Source organism: Nycticebus coucang, chromosome 13 (assembly GCF_027406575.1).
Source record: "Nycticebus coucang isolate mNycCou1 chromosome 13, mNycCou1.pri, whole genome shotgun sequence".
Lineage (NCBI taxonomy): Eukaryota > Metazoa > Chordata > Mammalia > Primates > Lorisidae > Nycticebus > Nycticebus coucang.
In genome coordinates, this window is record NC_069792.1 from 100,850,760 (window position 1) to 100,869,271 (window position 18,512).

General features: G+C 58.5%; 1 protein-coding gene across 9 annotated transcripts in view; it reads right to left on the reverse strand.

Moving 5' to 3' along the window:
* Positions 1-1,124: 1,124 nt before the first annotated feature.
* The window catches only part of TSNARE1 (t-SNARE domain containing 1), a 113,191-nt gene continuing 95,803 nt past the window's right edge, over positions 1,125-18,512 (reverse strand). For all 9 annotated transcript variants that reach the window (XM_053558524.1, XM_053558522.1, XM_053558523.1 and 6 more), the window contains 5 exons: positions 11,134-11,206; positions 8,978-9,439; positions 5,176-5,257; positions 3,883-4,067; positions 1,125-2,974 (listed from right to left, as the gene is read on the reverse strand). In XM_053558524.1, coding sequence (XP_053414499.1) covers positions 2,364-2,974; positions 3,883-4,067; positions 5,176-5,257; positions 8,978-9,439; positions 11,134-11,206 — 1,413 coding nt within the window. In that variant the 3' untranslated portion in view covers positions 1,125-2,363. The remainder of the gene's footprint in view (positions 2,975-3,882; positions 4,068-5,175; positions 5,258-8,977; positions 9,440-11,133; positions 11,207-18,512) is intronic.

Sequence of the window (18,512 nt, forward strand, 5' to 3'; positions counted from 1 at the left end):
GTCCCATCCTCAAGAAGGCCTCCTCAACCCTAAACCATGCAGGCCCCAGCTCTGTCAGCACCCTAGGTTGGCAGATGACAGGGTCCCCACCCAGACCCAGACGGTGCAGGCCCCAGCTCTGTCAGCACCTCAGGTTGCCAGATCACAGGGTCCGCACACAGACCATGCAGGCCCCAGCTCTGTCAGCCCCTGGTTTGGTGGCTCGTAGGGTCCCCACCCAGACCATGCAGGCCCTAGCTCTGTCAGCCCCCCAGTTTGGCAGATCACTGGGTTCCTACCTCAGTACCTATTCCCTTTCCCTTTTAGTAACAATATCCCCATTTGGGGCTAAAACTATAAAAATATTTCCAGCTTCTACCGCATCTAAATTTGAGCATTTGACTAACTCCTAGGCAAATGGCTGAGATGCAAGCAGAGATGTCTTTCAGGACAGTGGATTTGTTTTTGCTCATTTCCTCCCTCCATCCTGCTACCTAGAACATGAGTGTGATGGTTGGAGTCCTGCAGCCATTGTGGGCCATGAGTGCCATGATGGAGAATGGAGCTGAAAGGGACCTGGGTCTCTGAGGACTGTTTGGTGACCTTGCCAGCTCTGGATTATCAACCTCCAGATATACTTCACGTGAGAGTCACAACGTCTGTCTTCTCTAAGATGAACTACTCTTTTTAAGTGACACAGAACAACTTCGTCAAGTATGTATATACCTGCTTGGTTTACACTTTTTGCAGTGCACTAAGAAGAGAGGCTTCTTGCCTGCCTTGGTTGCTTCTGTGTCATCTGCACTTATTAAGGGCCCAGGCCAAAGGACAACCCTGATAGATACCTTGAGGCAGACCAGGGCCAGGGTTTGAAGCCAGGGCTCAGTGTATGACTAGGATCAGGGTTAAGTCCATGACCAGGCTCAAGGTTCAATGTGCGACCAGAACATTTAACTGGGCTGGGAACATGGTGTGGGACCAGGATCAGAGCTGTGTGTGACCAGGGACAAAGCTCAGAATATAACTGAAGTAAGGACACAGGGTGAGAAGAGGACCAGGCTTATTTGGGGACTAGAGTAGGGACTATGTCCATAGCAAGACTGTAACACAAGAAAGAAAATGCTCATTGCCGTAAGAGAGGTCAACATCAACCACAATGAATGTTTATAGTGGACGAGAACCAGAAGGAGATTTACAAAGGCTTCTTGGACGGGGTGGCTTGAAATGAATCTGGATGTTAAGGGTAGAGAATGGCTTTCCTGGGGAGGGATCTGTTTGAGTAGAGGCCCCCATGCATGCAGAACAGAGCCATGGACACCCATCGAAGGAGAAGAGCGTGGAGCAGGGCCAGGACACATTCAAAGACAACTGGCTGGCTGGCGTCAGTCTGGGGTCTTTCACAGACAGCAGTCATTGACACTGAGCCGAGTAAGCACAGCTCAGGACCAGGCTCCACTGGCTCGCCAGAAAGGCCACAGGCTGGCCCTCAGGCCCCAGGTGGCCAGGCTGGCTCCCACCTCCTCTCCTGCTGGCACACAGATGGTAGCCACCCAAACTGTGTGGCCACAGATAGTGCATTGCCAAGTGGGGACGAGGACAGGAGGTAGCGCTGCCCACACTGGAGGGGCTCACAGAGTCAGAGGTGGTAATGGTGAAGAAGGGCCCAGAGCCGAGAAGGTGCTCAGGACTACCCCCAGAGGGGCCAAAGCAAGGGCAGAGCCAGGGAAAGCAGCGGGTTCCAGCTCATTTACTGTCATCATCGTCGGCATTACCACCTTTTTTGTTATTTTATGTCCATGTAAGAAAAATACTTTTTGCAAAAAAAATCTACAGGTACAAAATGGCATCCCACCCCCATATAGTGCCAAGTAGTATATATGCCTATATATATATCCTTATATTTATAATAACATAGATATAAAATTGGACAGAAATGACTCTGGCCCACGGGATGGGCTCCCTGGGCGGAACAAGGCAGAACTGCAGGAGCCCAGCCCCTAGTCAGGCCTCAGGCATCACTCCAAGCCACACCACTCTAGGGCCCCAACGTCCAAGTGCATCTCCCCACCTGCCACCGCCTCCTGCCTGCCACACGGTGCTGAGAAGTCCACAGTCAGGCACCCCAGCTGGCCGAGTCTGACACCAGCAGTGAGATCAGAGAGGGACTGATCTCTCACCGCCCTCTCCCCAGCCCGCTGCCCCTTCTATAGGTCAGCAAACCCCCAGACACAGCCCCTGACACAGGGAGCACAGGCAGATGTCTGTATGTTCTCCGCCTTCCGGCCCTCTGGACACAAGTTGTCCTGGCTCGCTGGAGTCCCTGCCACCTGTCCCCAGCACAGAGGCCTGCCCTGCTTCCTGCTCCACCACACCCAGGACCAGCCCTATATTTCCTCCTCCACCTTTAGGATCATCCCTGAGAAGACCTCAAGGCCTGGCTGGGCGTTGGCGGGGGCATCCTGGGACCCCCTGGTGGGCCCATGGGCCACTCCCCCAGTAAGGGTGCCATCTGGGACAGAAGGTGAGACTCCCAGGCTGGGGCGCGCCTCCGCCAGCCTCTTGAGGGTCTGGTTGAGGGCCTCGACCCCGTCAGCCAGCCGCTGGCTCTGCTCTGTGAGCTGCTGCAGCAGCAGGTTCTGCTGGGTCATCAGTGCACTCTGCTGCTGGGCCCAGGAGGACAGCAAGGCACCCTGCCGCCGGTGGGAGTCCAGCAGCCGCTGCTCAAAAGCAGATACTTCAGAGGCTGCTGCCGGAGTCTTCCCGGAAGGCAGGGGAGGTGTGGGTACCGATGCTGAGGAGGGTGGGGAAGGCTGGAAGGCCCCCACAAACGTGGCTGCAGGTGGGGCTGCAGCTGGGGAGGCAGGTGGGGAGGGTGAGGAGGTGGGCACGTGGAAGGTTCCTCGGAAGTCCAGGGGGTCAGGTTCAGGTGGGCTGGGCCCATCCATGGTCCGCAGGGGCAGCCACAGGCAGCTGGGGGCTTCATCTTCCTCATCGGCTAACAGAGGAAGACAGGAAGACATCAGCCTGGCTGGCCAGGGACTGGCACGGTATGGGGGACGTGGAGGGAGGGGGCCTGTCTGGGTCCCACAACACCCATGAGAGCTGAGGAAACTAAGATTCAGAGAGGTGTGTGGATTCACCCCTGTGTGGGCCAGGCCACCATGGCACCACCTCCTATTCATCCCCCACGATCAAAACACTGAGGCTCCATCCATCTGCACAGCTGTCCCGAACCTATCTGACATCCCGCCCATCCCTGAGGTACACCCCACCCACCCGCCTACCCCTCGCCTGTGCACCTCCACCTAGCCCTCCCCCCATGTCCTCCCCACCCACCCCTCAGGCACATGCCCTTCATCCACCTGCCACATGGGCATCTGCCCGTGGATGTCCCCAGGAGGGTGAGAGGGTCCAGTGTCCCTAGAGAAGCAAGACCAGCCCTGAGCACGGAACCCCACAGCCTCTGGCTCCACACCCAGCTGTGCTTAGTCCCCACGTGGTAGACCCTAGGAATAACCCTCCTCTACTGAGGGCCTCAAATTCCCTGTTTGAAAATAAAAAGCTGACTTTGAAAGCTCAAGGGTCACTTTGGAACCTCTGACCCTTCCAGTTCTCTAGGTGTGGAAGACAGGCGACCAGATGTCCTTCCCTAACCTGCCACGAGGCAGGGCCCATTGGGTGGGAACAGGATGTCATGGGGGGAGGGCCTTCCCACCTGAGCCCCACCTGCCTACAGCCCGGGTGGCTCTTGGTTTACAATGGAAATGGGGTGACTTTTCGGCAGCCTCGCCCCAGAGAGCCAAGAGGCTAGGTTCATCCATGACAAGGGTGGCTGGCTCAGTTGCCTCTGCCGCCACCGCCTTCTCCTCCTCCTCATCGTCCTTCTCCTCCTCCCCGGCACACCTTCCTCCTGCAATCCGGGGCACGTGCTGCTACTTCTGACCAGTGGTCCCTGGGGTTGGTCTCGCCAGCTCGTTGCTGTCCTCCAAGGTGAGGCCCTCCATGGCGCAGGCCTTAGCATCAGCACACCCATCAGTCTCACTTGCCAGTTGTCCTCAGTGACAGATGGGGAGGTAGCAGGCCATGGGCTGGAGCAGAAGAGCCCTCATCTGGCGCCAGGACGCCCAGCCCAGCCCTGCCACGCGCCACCCTGCAGACGACCTCAGCACAGCCTCTCCCAGTCTCCTCTCCTATCCCGAGGAGCCAATCCTTGGCCACCCTGATCTTAGTCTGATGGCCACTGGCAGAGGAAAGGGGAAGTCGGCAGCACGCTGGCCTCCGTTCTCATGTCCCTCGTCCCTTTACCATGTGCTCTCCCTGAGCGTGAGCCTGGCCTGCAGCCACCCAGCCAGGGTGGGAGCCACCCGGCCTGGGCCTGTGGGAGGGAGCACAAGGCCCCCAGCGGCACAGATCTCTCCCACTCACACTCCACTTCCCCAGACCCCCTTGTGGCTCAAGCCATGAACACCTTTCCCTCTGTGCTCTTCTATGGAAACCAAGTACAACTCTGACCTCTCAAAGCCCTCCGCACAGCCCACCACTCAGCTGTCCATACTCCCCTGTGGTGTCTAGGGCTTGCCTGCCTTGGGCTGCTCCTCTGGGCACAGGCTGCACTGGCCCTCCTGCCAGGACAGCTCCTGCTTGGCTTCCAAGAACCTGTGATCTCCCAGGAAGCCTCAGGGCCTCTCTGAGTTACCATGGTGGCAGCCCAGCTGCACAGCAGCCCCAGCCAAGGATGGATACTGAGCTGCACGCTGGCACCACTGTGCCTATGGAGAGGGTGGCAGAGATAGCAAGCCCAGCCACACAGTTCCCCAATGGGCAGCTTAGCCCATGTGACTGCAGGGCACTGTCCTCTCCTGAGGGCCACACCACTGCCTGCCAGCCTTGCCTGGACTGCTGGGGAAAGACCCTAGCTACCTGCTTCACAAGCTTGGTGGGCACAGGACCCAAGAAAGAAGGCAGTGGGGGCCCAGATGATGGAGGAGATGGTGCTGACCACCACTGCAGCCCCCTCCTCAGCCCTCCCTGCCCCACAAGGCTTAAGCCAGCAGCGTGGCTCAAAGGAGACCCTGTGGGTCTGGACGTCCCGCACACAGAGCAAGCCCTGGGCCCCTGGACACACGGATGAAGAGACAGGGGGACAGAGGGAAGAAGAGAGGCCGGCAGGGCACTCTCACCCTCACACTGACTTACTTGGTGCTGGCTGCTCTGGCCAGGAGCTCACTGGCCGCCTCCACAAGTGAGGACACAGCCTCAATGCCAGCTTCAATACTGTCTGCAAATCAAGACACAGAAGGCAGCTTCAGGGGCAGGGCCCACCCGTCCTTGCCCTGAGGGCACCTTTAAGGGAGGCCCCAAGGAGCCCGCTTAGGCCAGGGAGTGGACAGCTTGGGCTTTGTGTCTGCTCCTCTGCGGCCCTGAGGCCCCTCCATGTGAGCTTCCCTGGAGGCCTGGCCTCCAGAGGAGCAGCTGCAGGGTCGGGTGCTAGGCTGCCAGGCACCACTGAGGGAGCTGGTGTGGGCTGTGGCCCGCCAGTGGCATTAGGACAGAGGCCTGGAAGGGCCCCTGGAGAAGGCGACTCCCCAGCACCCTCACCTACAGGGAGAGCACACCAGGAAGAGACAGAAGCTGTGGCAGGGGGCCAGACCCAGACTAGAGTCAAGTACTGCTACCATGGCCCTGCCCTTGGGTGGTCCCACACCCTTTGTTATGATCCCTCAGTGGAAGGGCAGTGCCCCATCTCGGGTTCTGCTGCAGAGCTGCCACAAGGATGGCAAGGCCACTCTGTGCACACAGAGCTGTGGGCATCTGGACAGTGACCAACCAATCTAAACCCTGGTGCGGCACTGATGGGACCAGCAATTTTGTGCAAAGAAGTCACAGCACTGGGCCACATTTGAGCCACAGACAAGGCCCAGGAAACCAAGAATCCACACAGCCCTTCAGGAGCAAAAGGCAACACCATGCAGAACAGAAACTGAAACTGCCCAGGTCCCCTTGGAGCACACAGCCGGCTGCAGGGACACCACGCCAGCAGTGGGCAATTGAGACCTGGGCATTCAGCACAGCAGGAGTTTGGCTTGATCAGGGCAAGGGACATGGAGATTCTCACACCTGGCACTCCCTTCTCCCCAAGGGGAGGCCATGTGCCACCCGATGCATAGAGCGTCTGCCTGCCGCCTGGTTCCTCACAGAGACCCGGCCACCCCTACTGGCTGGCAAGATCAGATGCAGACATCAGGCAAGGGTGTTAATTCTCAAGGAAGAGGAGGCACCCTCAGAAGGCACGGCACCCAAGTCAGGCTTCAGTAAGAACTGGGAGGCAGAAAACTTGGCTTCAAACTGCATCACGGTGCACAGGCCTGAGCTGGCCAGAGCTCCTGGGCCAGCCCTGAGCTGACCAGAGCTCTTGGGCATGGCCCTGCACTGACCGGAGCTCCTGGGCCGGTCCTGAGCTGACTGGAGCACCAGGGGGCAAGGCCTGTGACAGAGAAAGCTGTCACAACCACAGGCTGAAAGTGTCACCTCTAGTTCTGAAAGATGTGCTCTAAATCAGCAGCATCCTCAGGAAGAAAGGGCCCCCACTCTGATCAGAGAAAAGAGGCCCCATCTCCGTAAGCCTTGAGAACCCCCCAACTGGGCCTCATAGGAACTCTTAACCAATAGTTCACCAGCTTCATCCCACCCTCACCCAAGCCCAAGGCTCACAGACACATCCTGATCACCCCACCAGGGACCTGCCGTCCCCCCCACAGGAAACCTGACAGCTGCCACACAGGCAGGACCAGCCTCCCCAGGGTGGAGGTGCCTGCCCAGCCTGACCTTGCCATGGGCACAGCCCGTTCACGTGCAAAGAAGCTACCTTGCACCTACATGCACTTGCAGACCCCAGTGGCAGCAAGTCTGGCCTTGCTGCTGTCATGGGCAAGTTGGGCTGGGGTGCAGAGTGGAGGCCATCGTGCACAAGAAGGCCACAGTGGTTTGGGCTGACACAGGTGGCTCTGGGAAAGACACGCTCCCCAGCTGCGCTTATTCTCTGTCCTGTGACCACACACAGCCTAAGCTAAGGCCTGGACCCTGCCCTTGGACTTGGATAAGGTCCGAACCTGCTCCACGTGAAGCCCTCGCTCTAGGCGTAACCACATGACTTGGAGGCACATGTGACTCCTGCAGTCCAGGCCCCTCAGGACAGTGACCAGGGGTTCCGCACACAAGCCACAGGCCAAGTGTGGTCTTTGAGGTGCTCCCCAAACTCAGCCATGGTCCTAATCTGGGACAGCCCCCAAGCAGATGCCCAGCTTGGAGGCAGAGCAGCTACGGCAGTGCGCAGAGGTAGGCAGGAGAGGCCCCAGGCTTCTCGGGACAGGACCTGCTTATCAGTCTCAGCCCCAGGGGCTCTGTCTGGACATATGGGGTCAGCCCTGCAGAGCCACAAGCCCCTGGGCAACCACCCATGACACAGGGGGCTGCTTGGTGGGAACCGGCTAGGAGGGCTCCTGGCTCTGGGAGTCAATTGGATGCCCTGACACTGAAACAGGCCTCCAGGCCAGAGAGCATCACCCTGGGCACTGCCCCCTCCCCAGACACAGGAAGAGCAGGAGACACACCTCAGGGGAAAGTGCCCACCCAATGATCTCAGGGCACAAGGACACCTGTGGGAGGCCTCCATGCACTCTGTCAACTTGCTATCCGCAGCCCCCAGTTGTGATATGTCCTTACGGGCCTGGCCCTGCCCAAGCCCCAGGCCAGTGAAGACCCAAGGCGGGAAGATCAGTGGCTCTGAGGCACTGGGACCTCCCAATGTGATATCCCCTGCCCCGTCATCAGACTCTGCAGCCACTTCCCTGCTCCTGGCCTTCGGTTCTAGAGGGGAAGTCTGTCCCATCACAAGCACTCTCCCACTTAGCCATTCAACAAACTTCAGCTATCAACAATGGGCCAAGCCACTCCCATGAGGAGATGATGGGCACCAAGGAATCAGGCAGTCGGGGTCCCTGACGGGGGCTGAGCCCATGGCCATGACCTACCAGGGGATCAGAGAAGGTGGGGCTGGATCTCAACCCAGGGCAGGTGAGCAGACCTGAGCTTCTGCCAGCCCTCCAGGATGGGGACTTGGCCATCCCAGTAGCACCAGCCCCTGCTCAGCCCCACAGAGCATGTCGCCCTTGCCCTAAAGCACCCCAAACCAGACCCGCTCTGCACACAGAAGTATGGACGGTAGGACCCTGCCCTGTGGAGAGAGTCTGCAGCCCCCAGAATGGACAAGGCCTGCAAGTGCTCCTTCAGACTTGCCCCAGGCCACGGCTCAGTGGCGTGCCACATCCACACGTCTCCCACCCAGCCCAAGTTGGCCCTTGCTTGTCCCCGTGAGGCTGGATCCTGAGTCCACTCTGTGGCCTTCTGGAGGGAGCTTGTCCTGTTTTGGGGCTTCGTTCCCAAAGTCCTTTCAGCAGCTCCCCAGAAGGGTGAAGCCCGGGGCTGGGGGGCGCTCAGCTTCGAGGAGGTGGAGCTGTGCATGTGGAGGATGGTGGAGAAGAGCGGAGAGGCGGCAGGAGGCAGCAGCAGGGGCTGAGCCAGCTTTGCCCTGGGAGCCACAGACAGCTGTGGGCTGCAGAAGGGGCTCCACAAAGAGCAGAAACTTCTGGCAAAGGTGGTTCGGGCTCAGATGGGAGGATCATGTGTGCAAGGAGGCTGAGAGCCACCAGGGAGCCCAGGAGTGAGGCACAGCCTGGGGTACACAAAAGACCAAGCTCAGCCCAGAGTCTATCCTGGCTCTGCCGAAGTCCTAAAACAGTGGGCAGGTCATCTTCTGCTCTCTAGGGGCTATGACAAGAGCCAGCCAGTTGAAGCTGGGGTCTGGCCTTATCTGCTCATGACAGCTTTACCCCAGGAATCCAGGGAAGGAGGAGGGGCAAGGGCTTCCCTCTTCCTCCCAGACACCCCCACATCATCAAGCTCCGTGGCCAGCCAGGGGGTGTGGGGAGCGTCCACTTACTTGGCAAGGGCTCTGCAACCTGGCCCTCGCCTGGGGGAGCCTGGGCGGAGAAGGTCTCTGCCACCATGCGCTCTACCGGTGTAAGGATGAGGCCAGGCACAGGGCCACCCTCGGCCAGCTTTTTCCGCACGGCGCCACGCAGGTCCCGCCACTTGTGCTTGAGGTCACCCAGGTCTCGGTGGCAGTAGCCGAGCGCGTTCACTGCCTGCAGGATCCTGCCCCACACGCAGTGCTTCCGAGCTGGGGTGCCCCGTAGTGCCCCAAACAGCAGCGGGTAGTGGCGTGTCACCCTCTCCACCAGCACCTCCGTCTCCTGGGGGCTGAAGTTGGGCTTGCGCGTCTTGGTGCGGTGGTGGGAGCCTGGCTGTTGGGGAGAGCCTGGGCCGGCGCCCCGCAGCAGGGCTGCCATGGCTGGCTCGGGGCTGGAGCTCCGCCGGCAAGTGGCCTGGCTGCTGCTGGATCCTGGAAAGGCACCAGAGGCTGAGCAGTGGACAGAAGCTGTGGGAAGGAGGTGCCACCAGGCTGGTGGCCACAGGTTTCTGCAGGTCCCTGCATGCGTGAGCAGAGGGGACACACCAGGGCCTGGCACAGGTGTCCTGCACCCGTGGTGTCAGAGCCTAGTGTCATGGCTGCTCTGAGCCTCCCACCTGCCCCCTGCCAGGTGCCATCTCCCCTCTCCCTGACCTGCTTGGCAGGTCACCCCAGTTTGTCCCTGTCCACTCCCTCCCTGAACTGCTGGTGTGAATGTCCCTTCCAACCACAGTATGGCCCCACCTGATTAGTCTGTCAGTGGGACTGGCAGGCATCTGGAGTGGACAGGCCAGGGCAGGTAAGCAGACCTGACTGCTGTAGCCGAGCAGCACTGGGCACTGCCCTAGGCCTTGCTCACAAGAGACCTGGCCAAAGCACTAAGAGCTCCTGCCCCACCAGCTCAGGTACCCAGCACACCCAGGGCCAGGCCCCTCAGAAGCCCACCTGCATGCCTCCAGGCCCCAGCACAGGGTGGACAAATGCAGGCCAGGGCCTCCATGTGACCACACCAGGTAGGGGGCACCAGCGTCCTAGGGCTCTCTGAACAAGTGGAGGAGGCTGGAGCACATAGGGTTAAAACTGACCTGGTCTCTGCTGAGAGCCTGGACTGGATTGGCTGTAGGGCTCAGGTGCACCCTCCCAAGCAGTGAGCCCTGGAGCCTGGGAGCCCCAGAGCCCCAGCCTTTGAAGGGCAGCATCTTGAGGGCTCAATGGCTACCACCCTCCCCTGCTTCATCCTCAAAATGCATTGGACCTAATGGGTTAGGCAGGACTCCTACAAGGAGGGAGGAGCTTAGAAATACCTTTCTCCTCATTCCAAGGTGCAGGTGGCCAGCTCCTCAGGCCCTAGAGCTTTGAGACCTCAGGGGGAGACTGAAGGAGCCCCTGGGGAAGACCACAGGTGACCCGCGGATGCAGCAGGAGGCCAGGACCACCCTTTCCCCCAGTTCTGGTGGTAGGTGGCTGAGGAGAGCCAGGCGGCAGGGCGGCAGAGTTGGGAGACCTGGCTGCTGTGGCCTGTGTCCCATTTGGCAGGGAAGGCCCTCCTTACTGTGGGTACAGACGCCTAAACAGAAGCCTCCAGCCTCCTGGCTACAGGCTTAGCCCCTTCATCCTGACTGCTCACCAGCCAGGGCAAAAGGGTGGGCCTCCCCACGCTGCTTTCCCTCCTTTGAATGAGGAAGGCAGGGCTGTGGGTGCTGCATGCTGGGAGGCTGCCCAGGAGGTGCTGGCTTGCGGAGCTGGCCTGGTCTCTCTTGAGGGCTTCCTCAGCATGCTGTCCCGGGGTCCCTCCACAGGCAGGCACACTGGTGGCAGAACCACGGCCCTGGGCTCCACATCCCAGCAACCTCATGGGGACACCGTTGCAGCCGCACCGCAACCCCCACCTGGGATGGCCTGTCTTCACTCCTTAGGCTTCAGGTAAGCAGGAGGCCCCACAATGGGCACAGAGGCCAGGGGCTCTTGAGTAGAGGGGTGGGCAGCCCTCGCCCCTGAGGCCCCCTCTCAGCCTTCCTGAGGGCTGGAGGCAGCCCAACCCCACCCTGGGGCCTTGCTTGACTCAGAGGCAGTTTTGCCCACACCTGGGGGTCAGCGGGCAGCCTGAGGCTGGAGTGGCTACCCACCGATGGCGTCTCCTTGCTCCGACGCCATGGAGGCCAAGTCCTTGATGATCTGATCCACGTCCAGCAAGTCACTCTGCAGAATAAGACAGAGCCATCAGGTACAGAGCTGCAAGGCACAGACCAGGGCATTGGAGAGGGCAAGCCCAGAGCCAGGCACCGGCGATAGCCACAAAACTGAGAACCAGTCAGCATCCAGTGACCAAGTGGTCTGCCCACTTCCTATCACAGAAGGAGTGATCAGAAGGTCAGGGACAAGCCCGGGGTCACTGTAAATCAGAGGCAAGGCAGGGATCTGAATGCTCAGTCTCCTGACTCCAGGCCAAACTTCAAACTCCCCTAATACCCAGGGTCTTCCCTGGGGATTTGCAGACAACTACAGAACAGTGTCCCCAATACTGCTGTAGAGGCCTGAGGAAAGAAGCAGGAACTGTCCTGAGCACCCCATCTGCACGCTTGCTGGCTGCTTCTGAGCACACCCCATCCCTCCGTACCGCCCAGGGACTCCTTGACAGAAGGGTTCTAATGGCCCCTCCATGTGCACCAGCACTGAGCACGGACGGCACATAGGGGCTGCTCAGAAGTCCCGAAGGAGCGGACTGGGCAAACAAGGACAGGTGGGTGGACAGACAGTGAAAGATGAATGGGTAGGTGGGTAAATGAGTGGATGGATAAAGGGATGGATGAAAGGACGGGTGGGTGGGTGGACAGGTGGATGGATAAAGGGATGGAAGAAAGGGTATGCAGACAAATGGGTGGATGAAGTTATGGGCAGATGGGTAAACAGATGAGTGGGGGGATAGATGGGTAGATGGATGGGCGGGTAGGTGGATGAGTGGGGGAAGGGATGGATGGAAGGATGGGTAGGTGGGTGGCAGCTCCATAGCTACCCAAGGACTGAGTGGCTCCATGAAGAAGTGAACAGACTAAGAAATATAAACTTGGGCCAGGGGACTTGAGGGTCCCTTCTCCCTTAGCACGGCATGCTGGCCCCTTGTGTCCTCCAAGCTATCTAACTCCTTGCTCCAACAACAGGATTATGAGGATGTGGCCATACCACTCTCAGCCCACACACGTGGGCCTGGGCATCCACAGATAAGGGATAGAGTGGGGACTCCAGAAGGCCCATGATCTCCAGGCCTCTCAGAAGGGGAAGAGCCTGCAGACCAGACATGTACTCCTTTCCTGACCACCATGATGCACAGGGGACAACTCCCTGCTGGCCACTGCATGGCCCTGGACACACCTGGTCACTCCAAGCCCAGTCTACTCACTCATCACCTGTGCAAAACCAACCCTCCCACACAGGTACCTGACTGCGCCAAGCCACATGCAGCGCCTGGCAGACAGCTGGACTCAAGCTCAGGGCAGGGGTGGTGCTTCCATCCTGCCAGTACGGGGAGGGGTGGCCGTGACCCCTGCCCAGCACCCACTGAGCAGCTTAGTTGCAGCCAGGACCGACTTCCTCTAGGGTCACCTTACCCCACTGCAAAGTGTTACAGGGAAATTCATCTTCTTAGGAGTGTTTTGGGAAATGAAGCAATTAGCACTATCTAAAGCCATACCAACTATCAACCACAATTCAATTGCTGGGTTCAAATTCGGCCAGCATGGGGTAGGCAGCTGCTCTGCAGGACTCAGCCAGCAGGAGTAGGGTGTGGAAGGCCTTAGCTCCAGTTTGTGTGGCACGGTGGCAGCACCAGGCAGGGTGGTGCTGACTGGCCCTGTCCCTGGCCCTGTCACCACCACCTTTTCTGGGAGTAAGGTCACAGGCCAAGGAGGCCAAGCTTAGGCTCCACTCCGAGACAGACATAAGATCACAAGTCATGGTGCAGCCAGGTACAGGTTACGGACCAGACCCTCCCATGTACCAGCGCTAACCACTGCCCCCCAGTACCCCCCAGCACGGAGTATAGCTGCACGTGGACCCAGAGCCTGGGGGCTTTCCCAGGACCTTGCAGGCAGCGCTCACACATCTCACATCAAGTGTGATGTACCTGCGGTTATCCCACCCTTCACAGACAGGGACCTGGGTCGCAAAGGGCACATGACTGCCCAAGGACACACAGACAGAAATGTTGAGGCCAGCATCCAACCTAAATTTATGTTGACACAGCCCAGGTCACTACCCACCACAAATGCTACTTAGCACCCAGGGACTGCAGCCTTCCCCCAGGATGGGCCCAAGGCCCCAGTTAGCACTTGGGGACAGCAGGCCTTCTCCAGGACATCCTGTGCTGCAGCCACCTGCACACAGCAGGCTCGTGTGCATAAGCCGAGCAGGAGAGGCCGAGGGCCACGCTGGTGTGGACTGCCCTGTCCATGGTGGGAGGGAGTGCTCCAACCACTGCCCAGCATGCAGGGACATGAGAGAGAACAGCACAGGGAGGAGTGAAGCTGAGCAGGACCCAGACCCTGTAGGCAGGCTGCAAATCCCTGCGTCCCAGCCTTGGCGTTCTGGCCACGTCTCTGTGAACACATGACTACTGTCCCAGGAGTACTCTGCATGCAGCAGTGTCAAATCCAGTAACCTGGGACAGCCCAGCTGGGTATGGTGTCACCAAGTCAGAGTCCCTGATGTGTTGGCAGGGTGTGGATGGCTCATGTTCTGGGCTCAGGGAGAGCCCCCTCAGAGGAGCAGGGACTGGGTGACCTTCTAGCTGTGGCCAGGGAGTATCTCGCTGTGGCCACATGGCCGCCCAGGGAAGACTTCCACACAGGCTCAGCTCCTCTGGGCCAGATGCTTTACAGTCATCACTGGCCTGGCTACCTGCTGCCTGGTGTGGCTTGGTGTGCTACACCAGCAACGTGTCAGATGGCAGCAGGTGCTCTGGCTAAAACCCCACAGGACTCCGGCCCCTGCCAGTTGAACTGAGCAGGGGTGGCAGAAGCAGGGACTACCCAGGGAAGAGCTAAGACCCAGGGGACACCTGTACCACTCAGCCCCACCAGCATGGGGTGCACAGGGACCCCAGAGCCTTCAGTGCAGTAGGAAACTACAGCAGGCTGTGCCCGCTGGGAGAGGTGACCAGGACCCCACAGTATCAGGAGTTCTGCTGTCCCAGCCTCCAGAGACTCAGCCAACTGTGCACGGATGGGTATCAGCACCACCCTGCAACCTCATGCAGGTGAACGTGGAGGCATCTGCAGCTCATTTTAGGCATCCCCTTTTTGAGATGCTTGGCACTCAAATCACTGCCTTGGACCCCCTCTGGCAATGGGCTGGCACAGATCCTCCACACCTCTGAGGGCTCACTGATGAGTGAGCATCATTCATCTTGAACAAAAGGGGAACCAAAGCTTGAACAAAAGCTCAATCTCATTCTACCTGAGCCCTGGGCTCCTGGCAAGCAGCCATAACTAAGAAATCCCCTATTCTGTTCTGGAAAACAGCTCATTGCAGAAAACCACACCCCACAGGCCTGGATAGGCCTGGGCAGGACCAGCCTGGCCCATCTTTGGTGTGCTCCCTGCACAGAACAGACGTGACTTTGCACAGGGGCAGGGAGACAGGGGCCACAGCCCACCTCTTCACCACCAGGACCCTACTGCCTGTCCCCACAGCTGTGGCAGGGATTCCTGAAATGAACTGGGAGGATGCTCAGATGCCAGGGCCTAGCCATACTGGTTATGCAGTCTTGGCTCACCCACAGGATGCAAAGAAAGGGCTGGCCTTCTGCAGTGGGGGTGTCCATGGAGGGAGCAGCGTTCCCAGGCCCTTCCCACCTTCGTACTTCTTCCCCCAAGGCCACTGCAGAGTTGCAGATAACTCTTGGGCTGTCTATCCTTTGTCCCAGCACCACTGCTGCTCTGCAGGACAGGCTGGGGATGAATACGGCCCTACACCTGCTGCAGAACTAGCAGCTCCAGTGGGATGGACCTGGAGCTGGGCATGCCACTGACCCTACCATGGGCCCCAAGAGCCAGCCATATTTAAGAGCACAGAGGGGAACATCTGGGGCAGGTGGCTAGCATGGACACTGGCCCTCCAGTCACTATGCAGGCACCTAGGCCTTGGGCACCTGGGCTGGTCCCAGGTCCTGGGAATAACGCCCAAGGCAGGCAGGAGTCACGATTCACCAGACAGCAAGATCCCACCCAGGACTTGGAAGAAGTCAAGTCCAAGCCTGAGAAGGTGGGCCAGCTTGGATCCTGGTGCTGTCCCCACGGCAGGCCTAGAAGGGTGCATTCTGTGTGTGCAATCAGAGGCCAGCAGGACCCTGGGGACAGAGGAACACCTGAGTTGGTAAGTGTGTAAGTCAAACGAGACTGTTTTCACTGCTTCTAAAACTAGAGCTCATTAAAAGCTCCCACAGAATTTTACTGGCACGGGGAAATAGCCACCTTGCACAGGACATAAGAAAACGTGTGTGTGCGTGCATGCGTGTGCGTGCGCGCGTGTGTGCGTGTGCATGCGTGTGTACGTGTGCGTGTGTGTGTGCATGCGTGTGCGCATGCATGTGTGCGTGTGCGTGTGTGCATGTGTGTGCGTGTATGCGTGTGCGTGCGTGCATGTGAGTGTGTGTGCGCTTATGTTCCCTTCACTTTTAAGAACGAGAAAAAAATATCACTGTGTCTCTAGCACACAATCTCTTCTTAGAATTAGGATCTTGGCAACCGCCTACCTATAAAGACGACTGTTCCAGCTAATGGAATAGCCACGTTTTATTTATTTATTCACTTATCTTTCCACTTATTTATAGTTAGCCAGGTGGATCCCTCTTGCGTTGGGGCTGTGCACAGGGCAGGGCAGCTACACTCTGCCTGGAGTCTGGAGCCTCCCTGGGCCCCTCATCCCAGCCTCCCACTCCCAGGCCTGCTGGGTAGCCATGGCAACACAGCAGCCAGTATATGCTGAGCTCGGCACCTGTGTCAGGTGCTCCAGCAGGTGACACGGGCTTGGTGAGGGGCACTCGGGCCGCTGGCCAGAGCAGTGCCCTACAGGCCCGCACACGCCACCAGATGAGCACCATGCCTACCTTGTCCACCTCACCAGCCTGAGACAACCACCAGTCACCCCCCAGGCAGCACAGGCTCCAGGCCGGGTGGACCTGCTGGCTCCTGGGGTACCAACCCTGCTGGGCTCTCTCTCTCTCTACTCCCAGCACTGAAGCTCTGCTCTCCCTGTGGGTGACCTCAGTAACATCCTTCATCATCATCCTCATCTAAGAAAGGCCAAGAGCGAGGCAGCCCTCAGCCTGAAGGGAGGACAGCCTGGGCTCAAGCAGCCTGGGATCTAGTCCCAGCTCTGCCACATGAGCTGCATGACCCGGGCCAAGTGATGGGGCTGCTCTATGCCCCGCTTCATCTTGGATAAAATCAGAATGTAGGCGTGCTCACTCACACAGAGCTGCCACGTGGGCGATGGGAAGATGCATATAAATAATGGCAGCAAAGCCCTTCCATTAAAAAGGAGATCTTCCTCGGAGTCCCCGCACAGAAGCTGAGTCATTCACCTGCCCTCCCTCAACCTACCCACCTATCTGTCCCCTCCCTCCACCCCTCCCCCATCCCTCCCACCACGTACCCACTCCCCTCCCTCCCACCCTCCCTCCAACCATCTACCAATTTCCCATCCCTCCCACCACCTACCCACTCCCCTCCCTCCCACCCCCCTCAACCATCTACCAATTCCCCATCCCTCCCACCACCTACCCAGTTCCCTCCCTTCATCCCTCCCCCATCCCTCCCACCACCTACCCACTCCCCTCCCTCCATGCCTCCCTCCACCCACTCACCTAGGCCTCCCTCTACCTACCTGCCCCTCCACCCCTCCATCCCTCCCTCTCCCTACTTACCCACCCATCTCTCTCTCCCTCCACCCTCCCTCCAGCCTTCCAGCCCCACATCTACTCATTCAACAAGCAGTCAGTCACTAGGAGCCCACATAGTGTCAGGCATTCTTTGGGGTGCTGGAAAGACAGAAATGACCAGAACAGACAAAACCCCCTTCTCTGTGAGGCTCACGTTCTAGCGGAGGGGGATTAAGAATGCACAATGAGATAAGTAAATGGGAAGTCAGACAATGCACAGGAGGGTGGGAGTTAGTGGGAAGCATTTGTTGCTCAGCTGTCTGGGAGGAACAAAGGACAGGGCATGCCACGTTGCCAGGCCACAGGTGGGGGCAGGTAGGGGCACTCAGTGACAAGCCGTGGAACACACAGGCTGCCTTTCCTGAGGGCAGCTACGTAGCCTCACCCCACATGCTCATCCTACAAAGTGACACTCACATGTCTCCCCCAAGAGGTGGGGATGTTGGACCCACAGAAGGCAGCAGAGATGACACATCATGATGTCCCTCGAGGCTAGACTACAAATGTCAGGACCCTGGGCTCTGGAACCTAGCCCCCTATTAAGAGGAAGTATGATGTAAGCATTCCAATTTGTACAAATAATCAACACACTGAAATGGGCATAAATGTATTTATGATCTATGTACAAAAGACTTAATAAAAAAAAAAAAAAAAGAGGAAGCCACACGTCGGGGGAGCGTGTGGAGCTCAGGCCAAGAGCCCCCACTCAGGTTTCAGCCAGCAGCCACCTGAGACGCAGGAGTGAACAAGCCTCTGTGTGACCCCACCCTCAGCTACCTGGCTGCGCGAAGCAGCAGAAGCCATCTCAGCTTTGTCCTGCTGGGATTTCTGACCCACAGAACACAGGAGTGCAAGACCTGGTTTGCCTCCCTGAATCCCCAGGTAATCTGTTACATGATAACAGTACCAGGGCACCAGATTATACAAGGTAGCTTTAAAACATGGCCTTGGATTCTCTGACACTCCCCACCCCCATACCTGGGCAGGTTTGATTACTAGAACCAACAAAGAGCAGGGAAGTGATGCTGTGCACCTCTGTGGCTGCACCACAGAAGTCCACACAGCTTCTGCCTTGCTGGCCTCCCTGGGGACACTGTGCAGCCGTGTCAGAATCTGAGCACCATGGGGCAGCCGTGCTCTGAGGAAGCCCCATCTGTGAGAAGTGTCCACTTCTGTGGAGACAATCCAGTCACCATGAGCCATCCCAGCCCAGGCACCAGAAGCAGAGTAAAGAAGTCTCTGATGACTCCAGGCTCTACCTGCTTAAGTCACCCCCAGCCACTCAAGTCTTTCCAACAGAGGCCATGGACATCATGGAGCAGAGATGAGCCATCCCCACTGAGCCCTGTCCAAATCCCTGAAGTGAAACCCACCATCATTGCAGCATGGTGGCTGTTTAATGCCGTGAGACGAGGGATGGCTTGTGATGCAACGGGAGGGAGACGGCAAGGCCTCTGGCTTTTTGTTGGTTTGAGGGGGAGCTACAGCAAAACTCTGAGCGCAAGTGTGACATGATCTGACCCACATCTCAGGATCACTGTGGACACAGTGCTGAGAGGAGGCAGGAAG